Source organism: Prenolepis imparis, unplaced genomic scaffold (genome assembly GCF_030444845.1).
Source record: "Prenolepis imparis isolate NDT839.2.m4 unplaced genomic scaffold, iyPreImpa1.0 SCAF_14, whole genome shotgun sequence".
NCBI lineage: Eukaryota > Metazoa > Arthropoda > Insecta > Hymenoptera > Formicidae > Prenolepis > Prenolepis imparis.
The window spans coordinates 2838834-2857218 of record NW_028141172.1 but is presented as its reverse complement, the minus strand read 5'-3'; the positions used below and the strand labels follow the sequence as shown (position 1 = coordinate 2857218).

The following is an 18385-nucleotide window of genomic DNA, read 5'->3' as shown; positions in this document are numbered from 1 at the left end:
TCTATCGCTTTCTGATCAATTACACTTCAATGACAATTCAGAAATGTACAAAAGTGAAATGAAATTGACTAAAACTGAGATGGATCATTATATATAACAAAAGTCATCTACAATGTAGATTTTATTATTGGAACTTGTAATATTGTCATTAATTTCTCATTCTTTCATTATTTTGATAAAAGTGTATGTTGTATTTAATATTGTTTCCCTTATGTATTATATATATATATATAAAACTTTTTCTCAAAAAACAGAAGCGAAGGAAAAAATTCTTATGTATAACAAAATTTATTATTTAAGAGAGATAATATTTAAGAGAGATTAATAAATAAATATATAAATTTTCAAATATTCCGACAAACAAATTAGATAAGGTCAATTACATTTATAATCAAATAATATAAGTAGAAATAATAGAAACAAAAAAGGTTGTTTATTATTATTGAACATATATAATACATACATAAAAATAGAAAAATCAATTCTTGATTTCGCTCGAAACTTATGTCGAAACTCACTCTTTAAAAGAATGACATAGAATAACAACGTTCGACAAGTGTCCTTTGAATAAGTTTACGCCTTATATTTCTATCTAATTTATTATATTCTTCCGACAATAACACGTTTGCTATGTGACACAGAGTAAACTGTACGCAAAATTCCTCCATCTCCTAAAATTCACACGATATTTAATGATATATTGTATGCACATATGTAAATAAATACATCATAATTAATGAATTTTAAAATCAATAGCTATTAACGAATTGTGTACTCACCTCATCATTGTACTCGATCGCCTTACCATAAAAGAAAGCTACATTGCACGCTGTGATTGCTTGCTTTATTATCCGACCGCATTCTGTCTTAAGATTGATTTCACAGTACTCGTCGGCCAATTTTGTAAGTTCTGTAACAGTGTCGTTTCAGTTTGAGCAAAATGTTTGCAATAATTTAAGCTTAAAATCAAATTTACCTGATATTGTATCCAAAGGTAAATCGACTGTCCCAGTATATAAGTATTTCAAGAAGGCTTTGTAGACGATGTAGGAAAAGTTATCTGATACAACATATACTGACGAATCTGGTATACTGTTAAAACAAACGTGTGTTGACATTATATAATAATAATAAATCAAGATTGAAAGATTTTCAATAAGAGTAGTTTATTTCTAAATGCTTACCTTTTATTATTTTCAGTCAAACACTGAAACTTGTTTTTGAAATACTGACTACGAATTTGAAGAATAGCTTTATGAATGTAAATACGTTGTCCTTCAACTTGTATAATAAAATCGCTCGTCGCCTGTGTAAAAAAAAGAATCGTTAAAAATAATTTAATAATATTAAAGATAATAATTAATATATAGAAATTTATTGTAAAAAATGACAATTTTTTAAGTTTATAACAATTAGATTTCATATATGACTAAAACTAACATCAAGAATTTTAAAGTAATTATTATGATTGCAATTTATTTTCTCTATGTAGAAAAGTTTTCCAATTATTTTAAAGTAAAATCTGTAAATTCATATTATACTTAAAAAAATGACAATAGAAATTAGTCTCTCTCTTTACAAAAGACTATAATAAACTTCTCTACTAATCAATCCAACATAATATATATATATACTATATAGATCCAGTTTTATATCATATAATGTAAAAAGTATAAACAGAAAAAAATAACAAAACGTACCGGATCATCGAACATCATTGGCGGATCATCGAATCCCAGAGATCTTAACATATTCGATACTTCTTCGACACCATTATCCGACACAGGCAGCGGCGTTTGCATGATTCTCATATATTATACTGTACTCGAATGCGTCCTGAATTCTCGAGAACCACGTGAGAAATGAAGAGGAAATATCTTGAGCAGAGTAGTCGCTCCCTAGCACAACCTATAGGGACTGTCTTATTCATAGATAAAGTATATTTAAAAGAAGGAGTAGGGTGACCAAATTGCAAGCAGAATAGCATTTTGGTCCTTCTCTCTCATGAACACAAAAAGAATCCTTTTCTATCTGAATCTTTAGTTTCACTCCTTAAACAAAGGCAAAACAGCTTGGTTTAGATATACTATTGTATATGTCTATGGTCCTGCGACTATATATATACCCTAAAGACAACGCTCAAGTTAGCATAAACAGTGATGTCCAAAACATACTCGGATATGTCTACCTATCAATCAAATATTATTCTTCATTATTCTGTTTCTCGTCTTATTTATCGTGACGATTAAAAAACTTTTCAATTGTTATCAATGAATTATGGGTTACCATACCCAAAATAAAAAATTTCAGATTATTATTATTCAAGAATCACACTCAATTATATCAAAAACGGAAATTGTTTTCTGCAGTATACGAAATTAGATTTTTTTTTTCATGTCACAATTTTACTCTTCGCTCGATACTGTGGATTGATTGAAAATTCTCTTCATTATTTCACATTAATTAATGTGTCTAACTCAGTATTCGGCTTACATTTCAAATCAAAATCAACCTAATTGGGAAAAAAAAAACCTGATCAATCTCTGTGATCAAAATTTCTTGAAATTGTTCACGTGCAGCTTTCTCTTTACTTATTTCAATTAAATAAATTACTTCAAATAAAAAATAAATATATGATTCAAGTGAGTACAGATTTAAAAAGAACTGAAAAAATGGATATATGTAATAATAAAACATCTATAATGTGTAATTTTATGGGAACTTGTGTAATGTTAAAACTATTTATTTTTCATTCTTTCATCTCGTGTACATGTTGTATTTCATAATATATTTTCAATAAATTTTTCTCTCTGTTTTCACTTTATAAAAGAAAAAAAAATTTTTTTATAGATAACATCAAATTTAAAATAGAGCATTTTGCAAATATCCCGAATAACAAATAAAATTAAATAAGATCAATTACATGTATCACTGAACATATATATCATGTAATTATTGTCATTAATCTATGAAACGATAAAAGTAGATAATTGAACCACAAAGTTAACTTTATTATTGGACGCATATGGCAGATATTACTAGTCCACATATAGGAATATAAAAATCAATCGGCGATTTTACTCGAAACTTCTGACGAAATGGGCTCTTTAAAAGAGTTATGTTCTAAAGGCATTTTCTTTAGCTGCTCTTTGAATAAAATTATTCCTCATACTTATATCTAACTGAATATATTCTTTCGACAGTATTACGTCTTTCATGTGACCGAGAGCAAACTGAAAGCAAAACTCCTCCAACTCCTAAAATTCACACGATAGTTGACGATATATTGTTTACAAATACAAACATCATAATTAATGAATTACATTAATAGCGATTAACCGAGAACTGTGAAATTTACCTTAATATTGTACTCGATCGTCTTGCTGTAGAAGAAAGCTACATTGGACGTGGTGATTGTTTGTTTTACTATCTGACTACACTTTCTCTTAAGATTAGTCTCACCGTACTCATTGGCCAACATCATAAGCTCTGTAACAAGTGTGATTTTAGTTTGTGAATTGTAAGTTCCTGATAATATAAATTTATACAATCAACTCAAATTCACCTAATGCATTCTCTGAAGATAATTCGATTGTGTCAGTATAGAAGTATTTAAAGAATGCTTTACAGACGATATAGGAATATTTATCCAGTATATCGTACACAGAATCTAATACACTGTTAAAACAAACATGTGTTGATAATACAAAATAATCAAGGTTTAAAGATTTTTAATAAGAATAATTTATTCCTAAATGTTTACCTTTCATTATTTTCAGTCCAATCATGTTGAAACATGTTTTTGAAATACTGACAACGAATCTGAAGAATAGCTTTATGAACGTGAATACGTTGCTCTTCAACTTGAATAATAAAATCGCTCGTTGACTGTGTCAAAAGAGAACAACAATCATTAAAATACTTTCATAATATTAAATATAATAATTAATATTATATATGTATATAGATTTATTGTAAAAAATTTACATAATTTTTTGTTTACAACATTATATTTCAATATCATTAAAGTGACACTAGAAATCTTTATCAAATAATCATTATAACTGCAATTTATTTTCTCTATGTAAAAAAAAGATTTCCAGTTCTTTTTAGTAAAAACTGTAAATTCGTACTAAATGTTGTACTTAAAAAAATTACAATAGAAATTATCTTTCTCTTTAAAAGTCTTTATAAATTTCTATCTATACTAATCAATCCAATATAATATATATATTCGGTTGTATTACATATTTATAATATATTTATAATGATTATATATTTATAAAAAAGTATATACAAAGAAAAATAGCAGAAGACGTACCGGATCATCAAACTCCATTCCCGGAATATCGAGTCCCAGAGATTCAAATATATTCAATACTTCTTCAACGTCACTGTTCGATACAGCCAGCGGCTTGTGCATGACTCTCATTGTACTGTATACGAATGCGTCGTAAATACTCGAGAATCCTGTGAGAAATGGAGTGGTAATATTTTGACCGAAACAGTCGCCCCATACATAGACAGTCTTGTTACTGCCAACGGCAACGCTCATGTTATCGTTGGCAGCGATGTCCTTAATCAACTCGGGCATGTCCACCTGTCGATTGAATCATCCTTATTATTCTGTTTCTCGTTTCATTTATCGTGACAATTATTAAATGGTTTTTCAATTTTTAACAACGAATTATGGGTTACCATGGTCGGAACGGAAGATTCCAGATTATTATTAACGCCCACTTGTCCTTTATCATTCTTGCCCCAGGCATAGATTTTTCCTTCATCTGTAAGCGCCAACGTGTGCTCGAATCCACAGGCTACCTTAACTGAAACATCAACATTAATAATAAAGATATAACTCGATATTAGAACATTCTTCGAGATGAATCTCAGATATAAATAAATCAAATTTACCTATCATTTTGTTATTTACGTTAATTTCAACTGGGGACGAATAATACTTTGTACATGCTGACTGTTTAACTATGTGTTGGTAGTCAATCTGGCCGCTTGTATTGTCACCCCAACCATACAGTTTGCCCTCGTCAGTAACAACAATGTTAAACTCTGAGCCACAAGCGATACAGATAACCTTCTTCTCTTTTAGTTTATCAATCAGTCTCAGCTCACTAATAAAATTGATTCCACGGTTTCTACTTGTAACATCTATTTGTCTCACTTCGACACTAATCTGTCCACAATTATTATCTCCCCAAGCATACACCTAAGTTACAAACAATTGTTTAGCTTGTAGGAATGACTATTGTTACAGTAGCTTTTGATTATTGTTATTATTGTAGCTTAAGGTAGCTTTTGCTTACCTGTCCATCGTGGGTCAGAGCGAGAGAATGAAAATTCCCGCATGCAATGTCCACGATGTTGTGTAAGTAAAGCACTTGAGTAGGCTTAAACGCCATCTTAGATAAATATGGACTGCCCAATATGCTCTTCTGGTTGAACCTCCAGGAATAAACCTTTTTCAAAAATAATGTATAATAATAATGCATAATAATAACTGTATAATAATGTATAATAATATCTTTCATCATATCTTACTTCATATACAGAATGATACATTTGAATAAAAACACAAATAGAGAAAACTTGACAAAAAACTAATAATGAAATTTAATATTTTATATATACTCAATACTATATTTGTATATAAATGTTTCTCAACAAACTTATATACTCATTAGTCATGACAGATATAACTGACAGACATAATTAATATTTTCTCACACTTATAAAATATTATAAAAATGTGTATATATATATTGATTTAATTTTTACAAAACTAAATTAAGTGCACAAAGAGTCAGAAATTATGTGCTATAATCTCTACTTTTCTTGTTTATTAGAAATATTTTCCATATCTCTCGCTTTCCTTAAAAAAATAAAGTTACAATCTTTTACATTCTACGCTCTTAATTTTAAAAATATTTTTATATTGAAATGAATGCCAATTATAGCCAAGTATCTGTACTTTCATCAAATAAAGCAATTTATTTATTATATACTCTTACCTACTTGTTCTACTTACATTATACAATAATTTTACACACATGCGTAGAATAAAAATGTTGCACACTCATTCAATTTAAAATGAGAATTAAAAAACATTGCGTGTTTCAAAATATATATTTCTATAATTAATTCTAATAATGTTTACTAATATACATTCCTCAAATAACACAATCTAGTCGTTCTTATATTTTCTTATTTCTTCTTACAAAATCATAAGACATGAATATAAAATATTTTTTTTTGCTCCCTAAGAATATTTTAAGACTTGGAAAAGTTGTAAAATCTTTTTATATCAATCTTATCTTTTACTCAAATTAAAATTTATTTTGAAACTGTGAAAAATGTGTCATTTGAGGGATATAAATTATTTGGTGTACTTTACCTCTCCCTCTTCAGTAAGTGCCAGAACAAAATATGAGTTGCAAGCAAAGGTCTTTATATTTTTCCCACACAGTATTTTCATCTTTTTGGGGTTGAGACCAGTATGTGTGTCAGCAGTCTTCAAATGATCAGCTTTGTTATAATTTATGGTGTATACATTCTTGTCCTTCGTCACAATTAGAGCCCTGTTTCCCCAGTCACCTGTTTTAAAATGCCATTCCATAAGTAACAATTTCATGCAAACAGAAACAATTAAATTAAATTAAATTAAAAAAGATGAAAATCTTACCATATACCATAACCATGCGAATTTGCATGGTGAAATCCAGCTTTAGCAGACTCAAGATCGGCCAGTTTCTAAAAGCTGATGGATATATCTTCTTCATGAGATCGCATGACAATTTTCTCCTCTCATCTTTCTGCATCTCTCTACGAATAGTTGATAAAGTTTCAGTTTAATTATTCACTTGTGCACAGTCTACATCTGTGACTTAATGTCGCACGTTTCTTGTTTTCGTCTTGCGCTGTTATCTTGCCGGTGTATTTATTTCGGCATTGCTATCTAGCAGAAGCAGAAACGTATATAAAAGAGAAAAAGAAAACAGCAAAAACTTACTCTTTTTCGTTCGCCTTTGTTTCTGACTTTTCCTCCTGCATGTCTTTGTCTTCCATGGTGTAAGTTTTCCGATGATGATAGTAACGCGACTTGGGAAGTTTTAATAATTCTTCTTTCTTGGCTATGCCTGAGAGAATGAAAGCGCATACAATAATAAAATATACATTATAAAAAATGACTGAAAATAATTTCTCCGCAATATGTACCACTCGTCTTGCTCAGTTCTTCTTGCTGGATATGTTAGATCGCTTAGGGACGTAATACAACTGCGCGATATAATCGCGCTGACGTTTACTGGTCTTTGTTTTCAAGAACGGAAGATGATATATAAATAATTGACTAGCGACTCACTTATTTCTGCGTAACGATTAAAATTTGATTCAAAATAAAGATTTTAGTATTGATAACGGAAAAAATTGATGAATAATACAATACACGTATAAAGACATATACAAGAAAATCAACAAATTGCATTATTGTAATTTGAAAAAATTTGTCATTAAATTTCGTATATATTATTTGTTGCCAAACCATACTGAAAGATATTTTTATAGATATCTATCAAATATATAGAATGATACTCAATTATGACATCGGAAACGGAAATTACTTTCTGCAGAAAACGAAATTAGATTTTTTTTTCATACGTAACAATTTGCTTTTTACGCGATACTGTGGAATGATTGAAAATTCTCTTGATTATTTCGCATTAATTAACGTGTCAAACAATATTCAGCTTACATTTCGAATCAAAATCAATCTGACAATTAAACAAAAAGAATTAGTATGTGTGTGTGTGTGTGTGTATGCATACACGGAATCAAAATGCGAGCAATCTAAAATTAGACATAACTAATTGATATCGCCTATTCTTATAAAAGAAAAAAAAACCTGATTACTCTATAATCGAAATTTCTTTGAAATTGTTCACGTGCAGCTTTCTCTATATATATTTATTTCAATTAAATAAATTACCTCGAATCAAAAATATATGAATCAAGTGATACAGATTTGAGAACTGAAAAAATGGAATATTATGTATAATAATAAAACATCTACAATGTGTTATTTTATGGGAATTTGTAATATTGGAGCTATTTATTTCTCATTCTTCTCGTGTACATGTTGTGTTTGATAATATATTTTCAATAAATTTTCTCTGTTTTCACTTTATGACAGAAAAAAAGAAAAAATTTCCTATAGATAACATCAAATTTAAGATGGATTGAATGAATTTTTCAAATATTCTGAATTACAAACAAAATTAAATAAGATCAATTATATGTACCACTGAACATATATATCATGTAATGTTAATCTATGGAACGATAAGTAGACATGATGATTGAAACACAAAGTTTACTTTGTTATTGAGCGCGTATGGCAGATACTACTAGTCCACATAAAAAAATAAAAAATTTAATCGGCCAAATTTCGCTCGAAATTTATGTCGAAACTGGCTCTTTGTAAAAGAGTTATGTTCGAAAAGCATTTGCTTCGGCTGCTCTATGAATAAAAGTATTCTTTGTACTCATGTCTAACTTAAGATATTGTTCCGATAGTATTACATCTTTCATGTGACATAAAGCAAACTGGAAACAAAAGTTCTCGAGCTCCTAAAATTCAAACGATATTTGACGATATATTGTATACATATAAATCATAATTAATAAATTCTAACATTATTAATAGCGATTAACCACGAACTGTGATATTTACCTTAGCATTCAACTGGATCGCCTTCCCATAAAAGAAAGCTACGTTGGACGCTCTGATTACTGACTCTATTTTCCGACAGCATTCTTTCTTAAGATTAATTTCACAGTATTTATCGGCCAATTTCATAAGCTCTGTATAAATGTGTCATATTAGTTTGCGAATTTAAAGTTTGTAATAATTTAAGCTTACAATCAAACTCACGTAATATTTTCTTCAAAGGTACATCAACTCTGCCAGTATATAAATACATCAGGAAGGCTTTGTAGACAATGTAGGAACAATCCAATACATGGTATATCTCTGGCGTATATCGCACACTTAAAACCAATATATTGATATTACAAAACAGTTAAGATTGAAAAATTCTTAAGAAGAATAGTTTATTTTTAAATTCTTACCGTTTTTTCTTTTCAGTCTGACCATGTTTAAACTCATTTCTGAAATGCTGACAACGAAGATTTAAAATAACTTTGTGAACGTAAATAGGTTGTCCTCCGACTTTAACAACAAAATCGCTCATCGCCTGTGTAAAAAAAAAACAAAAATCGTTAAAAATAATTAAATATATTAAAAATATCAAATATGAATGAATAAAAAGATTCATCCTACAAATTTTACATGATTTTTCGCTTATAACATTAGAATTCAAAATGATTGGAGTGACACCAGGAATCTTAAAGTAATTATTATGATTGTAATTTATTTTCTCTATGTAGGAAAGTTTTCCAATCCTTTTTTTTATAAAATTTGTAAATTCGTATTGTACTTAAAAAAAATTACAATAAAAATTAGTCTTTATAAGACTCTATAAGTTTCTGTACTAATCAAATATAATATACATATTTGGTTTTATATTATATAATACAAAAAAATATACTGAGAAAAATAACAGAAGACGTACCGGATCATCGAATGCCATTCCCAAACCACCGAATTTCAAGGATTCCATTATAATGAATGCTTCATTATTGTTCGACGCAATCAACGGCTTATGCATGACTCTCGTTGTACCGTGTGCTAATGCATCATAAATAGTCGGGAACCTAGTGAAAAGTGGGGTGGTAATCTTTTGACCGAAACATTCGCCCCATATATAGATATCATCGATACTGTCAACGGCAACGCTCATGTTTCCGTTGGCAGCTATGTCCGAAATAAAGTTGCGCATGTTCACCTGTCGATCGAATCATCCTCTATTATTCTGTTTATCATTTCATTTATCGTTGCAATTATTAAAAGGTTTTTTCAATTTTTATAAATAATAGATTACCATGATCGGAGAGCAGCGGAACGACAGAGAATTATCACCTACTTGTCCTTTATCGTTCTTGCCCCAGGCATAAATCTTTCCTTCATCCGTAAGCGCCAACGTGTGCTCGAATCCGCAGGCTACTTTGACTGAAACATCAACATCAATCGTGAAGATATGACTCGATATTAGAATTCTTCGAGACGAATCTCAAATATAAACTAATCAAATTTACCTATAGTTTTATTTATGATGATTTCGAATGGATCATACTTGTCCGAGCAATCAACATTTGTGTATCTAATAAGGCCGCTTTTGATGGCCCAATTATACTGTTTGCCCCAACTATACAATTTGCCTTCGTCAGTAATAACCATGTTGAACATTGAGGCGCAAGCGATAGAGACAACTTTCTTCCCTTTTAAATCAAGCACCACCTTAGGTGACAGATTGACACTATTAGCATTATAATTGTATACACGTAAAGTTTTTACACCTGACTTTTTGGTGCTAATCTGTTCGTAATCGTTTCTTCCCCAAGCATATACCTAAATTACAAACAAATATTTAGTTTATAAGAATAACTATTGTTATCATTATTATTGTAGCTCAATCTTTGCTTACCTGTCCATTGCTGGTCAGAGCGAGAAAATGAGAATTACCGCACGCGATGTCCACGATATATTTGTTGTTGATGCCGAACAACATTCGAGTAGGCGTAGACTCCATCTCAAATTTCCACTTGCTCAATCTCAACTTCTCTTTGAATCTCCAGGAATAAACCTTTTTAAAAAATCACGTATAATAATGTATAATAATAACTGTACTTTTTATTGATATTTAACTTATTCATATATGCAGAATGATACATTTAAATATAAAAGAACAAATAGAAAAACTTGACAAAAGAATGATGAAGTTTGGAATTATTTAGAGTACTATATATATATATATAAGTGTTTCTCAATAAATTTATAAATTCATTGGTCATATAGATAGACATAATGAAATTGAATACTTTCTTACATTTGAAATATTATCAAAATGTGTATATATTGCTTTAATTTTTACAAAACCAAATTGAATATACAAAATAATGTGCTCTAACCCGCCCTCGTTTGTTAGAAATATTTTCAAAATATTTCCACATCTCCCGCTATTTTTAGAAAGTAGAAATTATAATCTTTTTCATTCTATGCTCTTAATTTTAAAAATATTTTCGTATTGAAATAAATGGCCAGTTATAGCCACATAACTTCAAATCAAAACAATTTATTTATTTACTATATATATTCTTAACTACTTTTTGTACCTATATATTAACAATAATTTTACAAATATGCATAGAATGAAAATGTTGCAACCAATCAATTTAAAATAAAAATCGAAAAACGTATCTTTCAAAATTTTCATTTCTATATAATTAATTAACTCTAATAATGTTTACAATATTTCTCAAAATAATCCAATCTAATCGTTCTTGTCTAAATTTTCTTTCTTTTTAAAATATCTTAAAATATGAATATAAATTTTCATCTTTACTTGCTCCTTAAGAATATTTAGGAAAAGCTGTAAAATTTTATATCAATCTTATTTTTTAACCAGATAAAATTTATCTTCAATTATTTATAACTAGATTAAAATCTATTTTCATAAACTTAAATATGTCATTCAAGAGGTATGAATTCTTTGTTGTACCTGTCCATCTTCTGTAAGTGCCCAAACAAAATGTGAGCTGCAAGCAAATGTCTTAATGTTTTTTCCACACAGTTCTTTTATCTTTTTGGGACGGAGACCAATATGTGTGTCATCAATCTTCAAATTATCATCTTTATTATAATCTAAAGTATAAACATTCTTGTCCTTCGTCACAATTAGAGCCCTATTACCGTCATCTGTTTGAAAACGCCACAGCATAAGTAATAATTTCATATATGAACAAAACAATATTAAAAATAATAAAAATAATAATTATAATAAAAAGATGAATCTTACCATATACCATAACCATGCAAATTTGCATGGTAAATTCCGGCTTTAGAAGATTCAAAATCGGCCAGTTTCTGAAATGCGACGGATCTATCTTCTTCGCGAGATCGTATAGCAAATTTCTCATCCTCTCGTCTTTCAGCATCTCTCTACGAATAGTTGATAAATTTCAGTTTATTAATACACATTCAATTTAATTAATTGCACTTTATTTCGCATGCTTCTCGTTTTCATCTCTTGCCGGCGTCTCCGATTATTTCGACATATCGCTATTTAGCAGACACGTGCATGAAAGAAAAAAACGGAATATATCAAACTTACTCTTTTACGCTGGTCCTTGACTCTGATATCTCCTCCTGCGTGTCTTCGTCTTCGTCTTCGTCTTCGTCTTCGTCCACGTCTTCGTCTTCGTCTTCGTCTTCGTCTTCGTACTCGTCTAAATCCTCGTCTTCGTCCTCGTCTTCATCCTCGTCTTCATCTTCGTCTTCGTCCTCGTCCTCGTCTTCTTCTTCTTCTTTTTCTTGAAGGGAGGAGTCTTCTTCTTCTTCTTCTTCTTCTTGAAGGGAGGCGTCTATTTCTTCTTTTTGAAGGCAAGGATCTTCGCTTTCAACAATAGAAAACGAGGACATTTCCGACGATGTATTCGACATGATAACGCGACTTGGAAAAGATATTAATAATTAATGATTCTGCTTAGATTATAAGCCTGAGAGTGAAATGCACACAATAATAAAATATACGCTATAAAGAGTGACTAAAAATAATTCTTCAGCACTATGTATCGCTCGCGTTATGCTCTTTTTCTTGTTGGATATTGTTGAACCGTTTAGAGACGAACACAACCACGTGGTACGATCACGTCGATGCTAATGCGGGAAGCTGGTCATTTTTTGTCCTTTGGTCCTTTTTTGTCCTTTGGTCCTTTGTTCCTTTGGAAAAGCGGAAGCGGAAAATGATGCACATATTAGAGATGTGCGAACTATTCGAATTCGAATCGAATCGAATCGAATTTTGTCAGATTCGATTCGATTCGATTCGACGCGACATAAAAAATCTTTGGTTCGCACATCTCTAGTACATATATAATATAAATAAATAAATATATATAAATATATATAGACACACATACACACACACACTTGACTAGCGAGTATCACTTCTTTGTGACGACTAACAGTTTAAATCGTCGAAACAGATTTTAGTATAATAATAAATAAATTAACCCATAATATGGTACATGTATGAAAATATATGCACAGAAAATTCAACAAATGTATTATTGCAATTTGAAAAAATTCGTCATTAAATTTCGTATACATCATTTGTTGCCAAACCATACTGAAAAATGTTTTTATAGATAAATCAATCAAATAGATTGATACTCAATTATGATATCGAAAACGGAAATTACTTTCTGCAGAAAACGAAATTATATTTTTTTTTCATACGCAACAATTTGCTTTTCGCGCGATACTGTGGAATTATTGAAAATTCTCTTCATTATTTCGTATTATTACATAACGTGTCTAACAATAATCAGCTAACATTTTGAATCACAATCAATCTGACAATTAAACAAATAGAATTTGTGTGTATGTGTATGCATATACACATTCCGACGAAACAAGAAGCGAGCAATCTAAAATTAGACAACTTATTGATATCACCTATTCTTAAAAAAAAAAAACCTGATTGAACTCTATAATCAAAATTTCTTTGAAATTGTTCATGTGCAGCTTTCTATATATTTATTTCAATTAAATAAATTACCTTGAATCAAAAATATATGAATCAAGTGATACAGATTTAAAAAGAACTAAAAAATTTAATAATGATAAAACATCTGCAACGTGTAATTTTATGGGAACTTGTAAATTGAAGCTATTTATTTCTCATTCATTCATCTCGTGTACATATTGTATTTGATAATATATTTTCAATAAATTTTTCTCTCTGTTTTCAATTTATGACAGAAAAAGAGAAAAAATTTTCCTATAGATAGGATCAAATTTAAGATGGATTAAATGAATTTTTCAAATATCCTGAATTACAAACAAAATTAAATAAGATCAATTATATGTACCACTGAACACATATATCATGTAATGTTAATGTATGGAACGATAAGTAGACATGATGATTGAAACACAAAGTTTACTTTATTATTCAGCGTGTATATGGCAGATATTACTAGTTCACATAAAAAATAGAAAAGTAGATCGGCAAAATTTCGCTCAAAATTTATGTCGAAACTACCTCTTTTTAAAAGAGTTATGTTCGAAAAGCATTTGCTTCGGCTGCTCTTTGAATAAAAGTATTCTTTATACTCGTGTCTAATTTCTTATAATTGTCCGACAATACCACGATTTTCATGTGACACAAAGCAAATTGGAAACAGAACTGCTCGAGTTCCTAAAATTTATATAATATTTGACTATAAATTGAATACACATAAGTAACTAATAAATTCTAACATTAATAGCGATTACTCGCAAAATGTGGTACTTACCTTAGCATTGTACTCGATTGCTTTACCGTAAAAGAAAGCTACATTGGATGCTGTGATTGCTTGCTCTATTATTCGACTGCATTCTTTCTTAAGATTTGTCTCACCATACTCGTTGGCCAATTTCATAAGGTCTGTAAGAATGTGTCGTATCAGTTTGCGAGTTTTAAGTTTGTAATAATTTAAGCTTACAATCAACTTTCAAATTTACCTAATGCATTCTCCGAAGATAAATCGACTGTCCCAGTATATAAGTATTTCAAGAAGGCTTTGTAGACGATGTAGGAAAAATCCGATACATGGTATATATTGTATACCTCTATTGACGTATCTCGTATACTATTAAAACCAATGTATTTACATTACGCAACAATTAAGATTTTTAAGAATTGTTTATTTTTAAATTCTTACCTTTTATTATTTTCAGTCTGATCATGTTGAAACTTATTTCTGAAATACTGACAACGAATACTCAAAATAACTCTGTGAACGTGAATATGTTGTCCTTCAACTTCAACAATAAAATCGCTCATTGCCTATCAGAAAAAAAATCGTTATAAATTATTTAATATATTAAAAATATCAAATATGAATGAATAGAGATTCATCCTAAAAAATTTACATGATTTTTCGCTTATAGCATTAGAATTCAATATGACTGGAGTGACATCAAGAATCTTAATTATTATAATTGTAATTTATTTTCTCTATGTAAGAAATTTTTCCAATCCTTTTTTATAAAATTTGTAAATTCGTATTGTATTTAAAAAAAATTACAATAAAAATTAGTCTTTATAAGACTCTATAAGTTTCCGTACTATATATATAATCCAATATAATATACATATTTGGTTTTATATTATATAATACAAAAAAATATACAGAGAAAAATAACAGAGGACGTACCGAATCATCGAATGCCATTCCCAAACCACCGAATCCCAAGGATTCCATTATATTGAATACTTCTTCATTGTCCGATGCAACCAACGGCTTGTGCATGTCTCTCGTTGTACTGTATGCGAATGCATCGTGAATAGTCGAGAACCCCGTGAGAACTGGGGTGGTAATTTGCTGACCGAAACAGTCGCCCCATACATAAATATTCTTGTTACTGTCAACGGCAACGCTCATGGTACCGTAGACAGCTATGTCCTTAACCAACTTGGGCATGTCCACCTGTCGATCGAATTCTTTATTATTCTGTTTCTCATTTCAATTATAGTGGCAATTATTTAAAAAAATTTTTCAATTTTTATGAATTGTGGATTACCATGGTCGGGCGGAAAAATTTCGTATTATTATAAATGCCCACTTGTCTTCTATCGTTGTTGCCCCAGACATAGATCTTTCCTTCATCCGTAAGCGCCGACGTATACTCGAATCCGCAGGCCACCTTAACTGAAACAACATCAATCATTAAGATATGACTCGATATTAGAATTTTTCGAGACAAATCTCGAATATAAACTTATTAATTTACCTATAGCTTCATTTATGATAATTTCGCATGGGCGTGAGTAATACGTTTCCATCCAGTCTGATCGATCCATTAAGTGTATGCACTGGCCGCTTTTGTTGTTGCCCTTATTATTCAGTTTGCCCCAACCATACAGTTTACCCTTGTCAGTAACAACCATGCTGAACATTGAGCCGCAAGCGATAGAGACAATCTTTTTCCCTTTTAAATCATGTTTCACCTTGCACGGCAGATTAACATTATTAGCATCATAATTGTATGCATGTGTAGTTTTTACACATGGTTTTTTGGTGCCAACCTGTCCATAACTATTATTTCCCCAAGCATACACCTAAATTACAAATAAATGTTTAGTTTGTAAGAATGTGACTATTGTTATCGTTAATATTATAGCTAAATCTTTGCTTACCTGTCCATCACTGGTCAGAGCGAGAGAATGAGAACTACCGCATGCGATGTCCACGATACATTTGTCACTAAAGCCAAATAATATTCGAGTAGGCGTAGACCCCATCCCAGATAAACGCGATTTGTTGACCAATCTGCACTTCTCATTGAATCTCCAAGAATAAACCTATTTCAAAAATAATGTACAACATATAATAATAACTGTACCTTTTTTGATGTCTTACTTCATATGCAGAATGATACATTTGAATATAAAAGCACAAATAGAAAAGACTTGACAAAATACTAATGACGAAGAGTTTGGAATTATTCAAATTACTATATATAAGTGTTTCTCAATAAACTTATATTGACAGACATAAGAAAATTGAACATTTTCTTATACTTGAAATATTATGAAAGTGTGCATATATTGCTTTAATTTTTACAAAACCAAATTGAATATACAAAATAATGTCCTATAATCTATACTTTCCTTGTTTGTTAGAAATATTTTTAAAATATTTCCACATATAAAGTCTTACGTCAAACTTATCAATCTTAACTACGTTAAAATTTATCTTCATTTATTTAACCAGATTTTCAAAATTTATTTTCATAAACTTAAATGTGCCATTCAAGAGATATGAACTCTTTGTCATACCTCTCCCTCTTCTGTAAGTGCCAGGACAAAAGAGGTGCCGCAAGCAAAGGTCTTTATGTTTTCCCCACACAGTCCTTCTATCTTTTTTGGGTAGAGACTAGTATGTGCGTCACCAGTCTTCACATGATCATCTTTGTTATAATCTAAGGTGTACACATTCTTGTTCTTCGTCACAATTAGAGCCCTGTTTCCATTATCTGTTTTAAAACGCCAACATAAGTAACAATTTTACGTATAAACAAGAACAATAAAATAATAAAAAGAAAAAAAATGAATCTTACCATATACCATAACCATGCGAATTTGCAAGGTAAACTCCGTCTTTAGCAGATTCAAAATCGGCCAGCTTCTGAAATCCGACGGATCTATCTTCTTCGCGAGATCGCATGGCAAATTTCTCCTCTCGTCTTTCGGCATCTCTCTACGAATAATTGATAACTTTCAGTTTATTAATTCACTCATCCACTTTGACTTTAATTAATTGTACTTTTATTTCGCACGCTTCTCATTTTCATTTCTTGCACTATTATTTTTGCCGTCATCTCCGATTATTTCGATATCGCTATTTAGCAGAGATGTGCATAGAAAGAGAAAAAAAGGAAGACATCTCAAACTTACTTTTTCACGTTCGTCTTTGACTCTGATCTTTCCTCCTGCGTGTCTTCATCTTTGTCTTCATCTTCATCTTCGTATTCCGGGTTTAGAAGATTCATCGGCCAGTTTCTGAAATTCGACGATTTTATCTTCTTCACGAGATCGTATAGCAAATTTCTTATCCTCTCGTCTTTCAGCATCTCTCTACGAATAGTTGATAAATTTCAGTTTATTAATACACTCATTCAATTTAATTAATTGCACTTTATTTCGCATGCTTCTCGTTTTCATCTCTTGCATTATTATCTTGCCGGCGTCTCCGATTATTTCGACATATTGCTATTTAGCAGACACGTGCATGAAAGAAAAAAACGGAATATATCAAACTTACTCTTTTACGCTGGTCCTTGACTCTGATATCTCCTCCTGCGTGTCTTCGTCTTCGTCTTCATCTTCGTCCACGTCTTCGTCTTCATCTTCATCTTCATCTTCGTCTTCGTCTTCGTACTCGTCTAAATCCTCGTCTTCGTCCTCGTCTTCATCCTCATCTTCGTCTTCGTCTTCATCCTCGTCTTCTTCTTCTTCTTTTTCTTGAAGGGAGGGGTCTTCTTCTTCTTCTTTTTCTTGAAGGGAGGCGTCTATTTCTTCTATTTGAAGCCAAGGGTCTTCGCTTTCAATAATAGAAAACGAGGACATTTCCGACGATGTATTCGACATGATAACGCGACTTGGAAAAGATATTAATAATTAATGATTCTGCTTAGATTATAAGC

The 18385-nt window shown here is 30.4% G+C and overlaps 1 protein-coding gene across 1 annotated transcript; it reads right to left on the bottom strand.

The window, feature by feature from the left end:
- Nucleotides 1-474: 474 nt before the first annotated feature.
- LOC145945562 (uncharacterized) lies at nt 475-18329 on the bottom strand. The gene is made up of 40 exons (XM_083054625.1): nt 18004-18329; nt 17637-17816; nt 17300-17439; nt 17019-17215; nt 16377-16541; nt 15971-16298; nt 15761-15888; nt 15394-15666; nt 14899-15023; nt 14699-14826; nt 14491-14621; nt 14268-14393; nt 12303-12652; nt 11988-12130; nt 11691-11887; nt 10617-10775; nt 10228-10540; nt 10014-10141; nt 9645-9917; nt 9142-9266; nt 8945-9060; nt 8744-8874; nt 8505-8640; nt 7025-7151; nt 6698-6837; nt 6410-6609; nt 5322-5474; nt 4915-5224; nt 4699-4826; nt 4322-4600; nt 3764-3888; nt 3566-3678; nt 3359-3489; nt 3126-3257; nt 2478-2512; nt 1701-1806; nt 1185-1306; nt 977-1092; nt 780-910; nt 475-671 (listed from the first exon to the last, which is right to left on the bottom strand). The coding sequence occupies exons 1-40, from the start codon at nt 18327-18329 to the stop codon at nt 522-524; spliced, it is 6816 nt and encodes a 2271-aa protein (XP_082910751.1). The 3' UTR covers nt 475-521.
- Between the last annotated feature and the right edge of the window lie 56 nt (nt 18330-18385).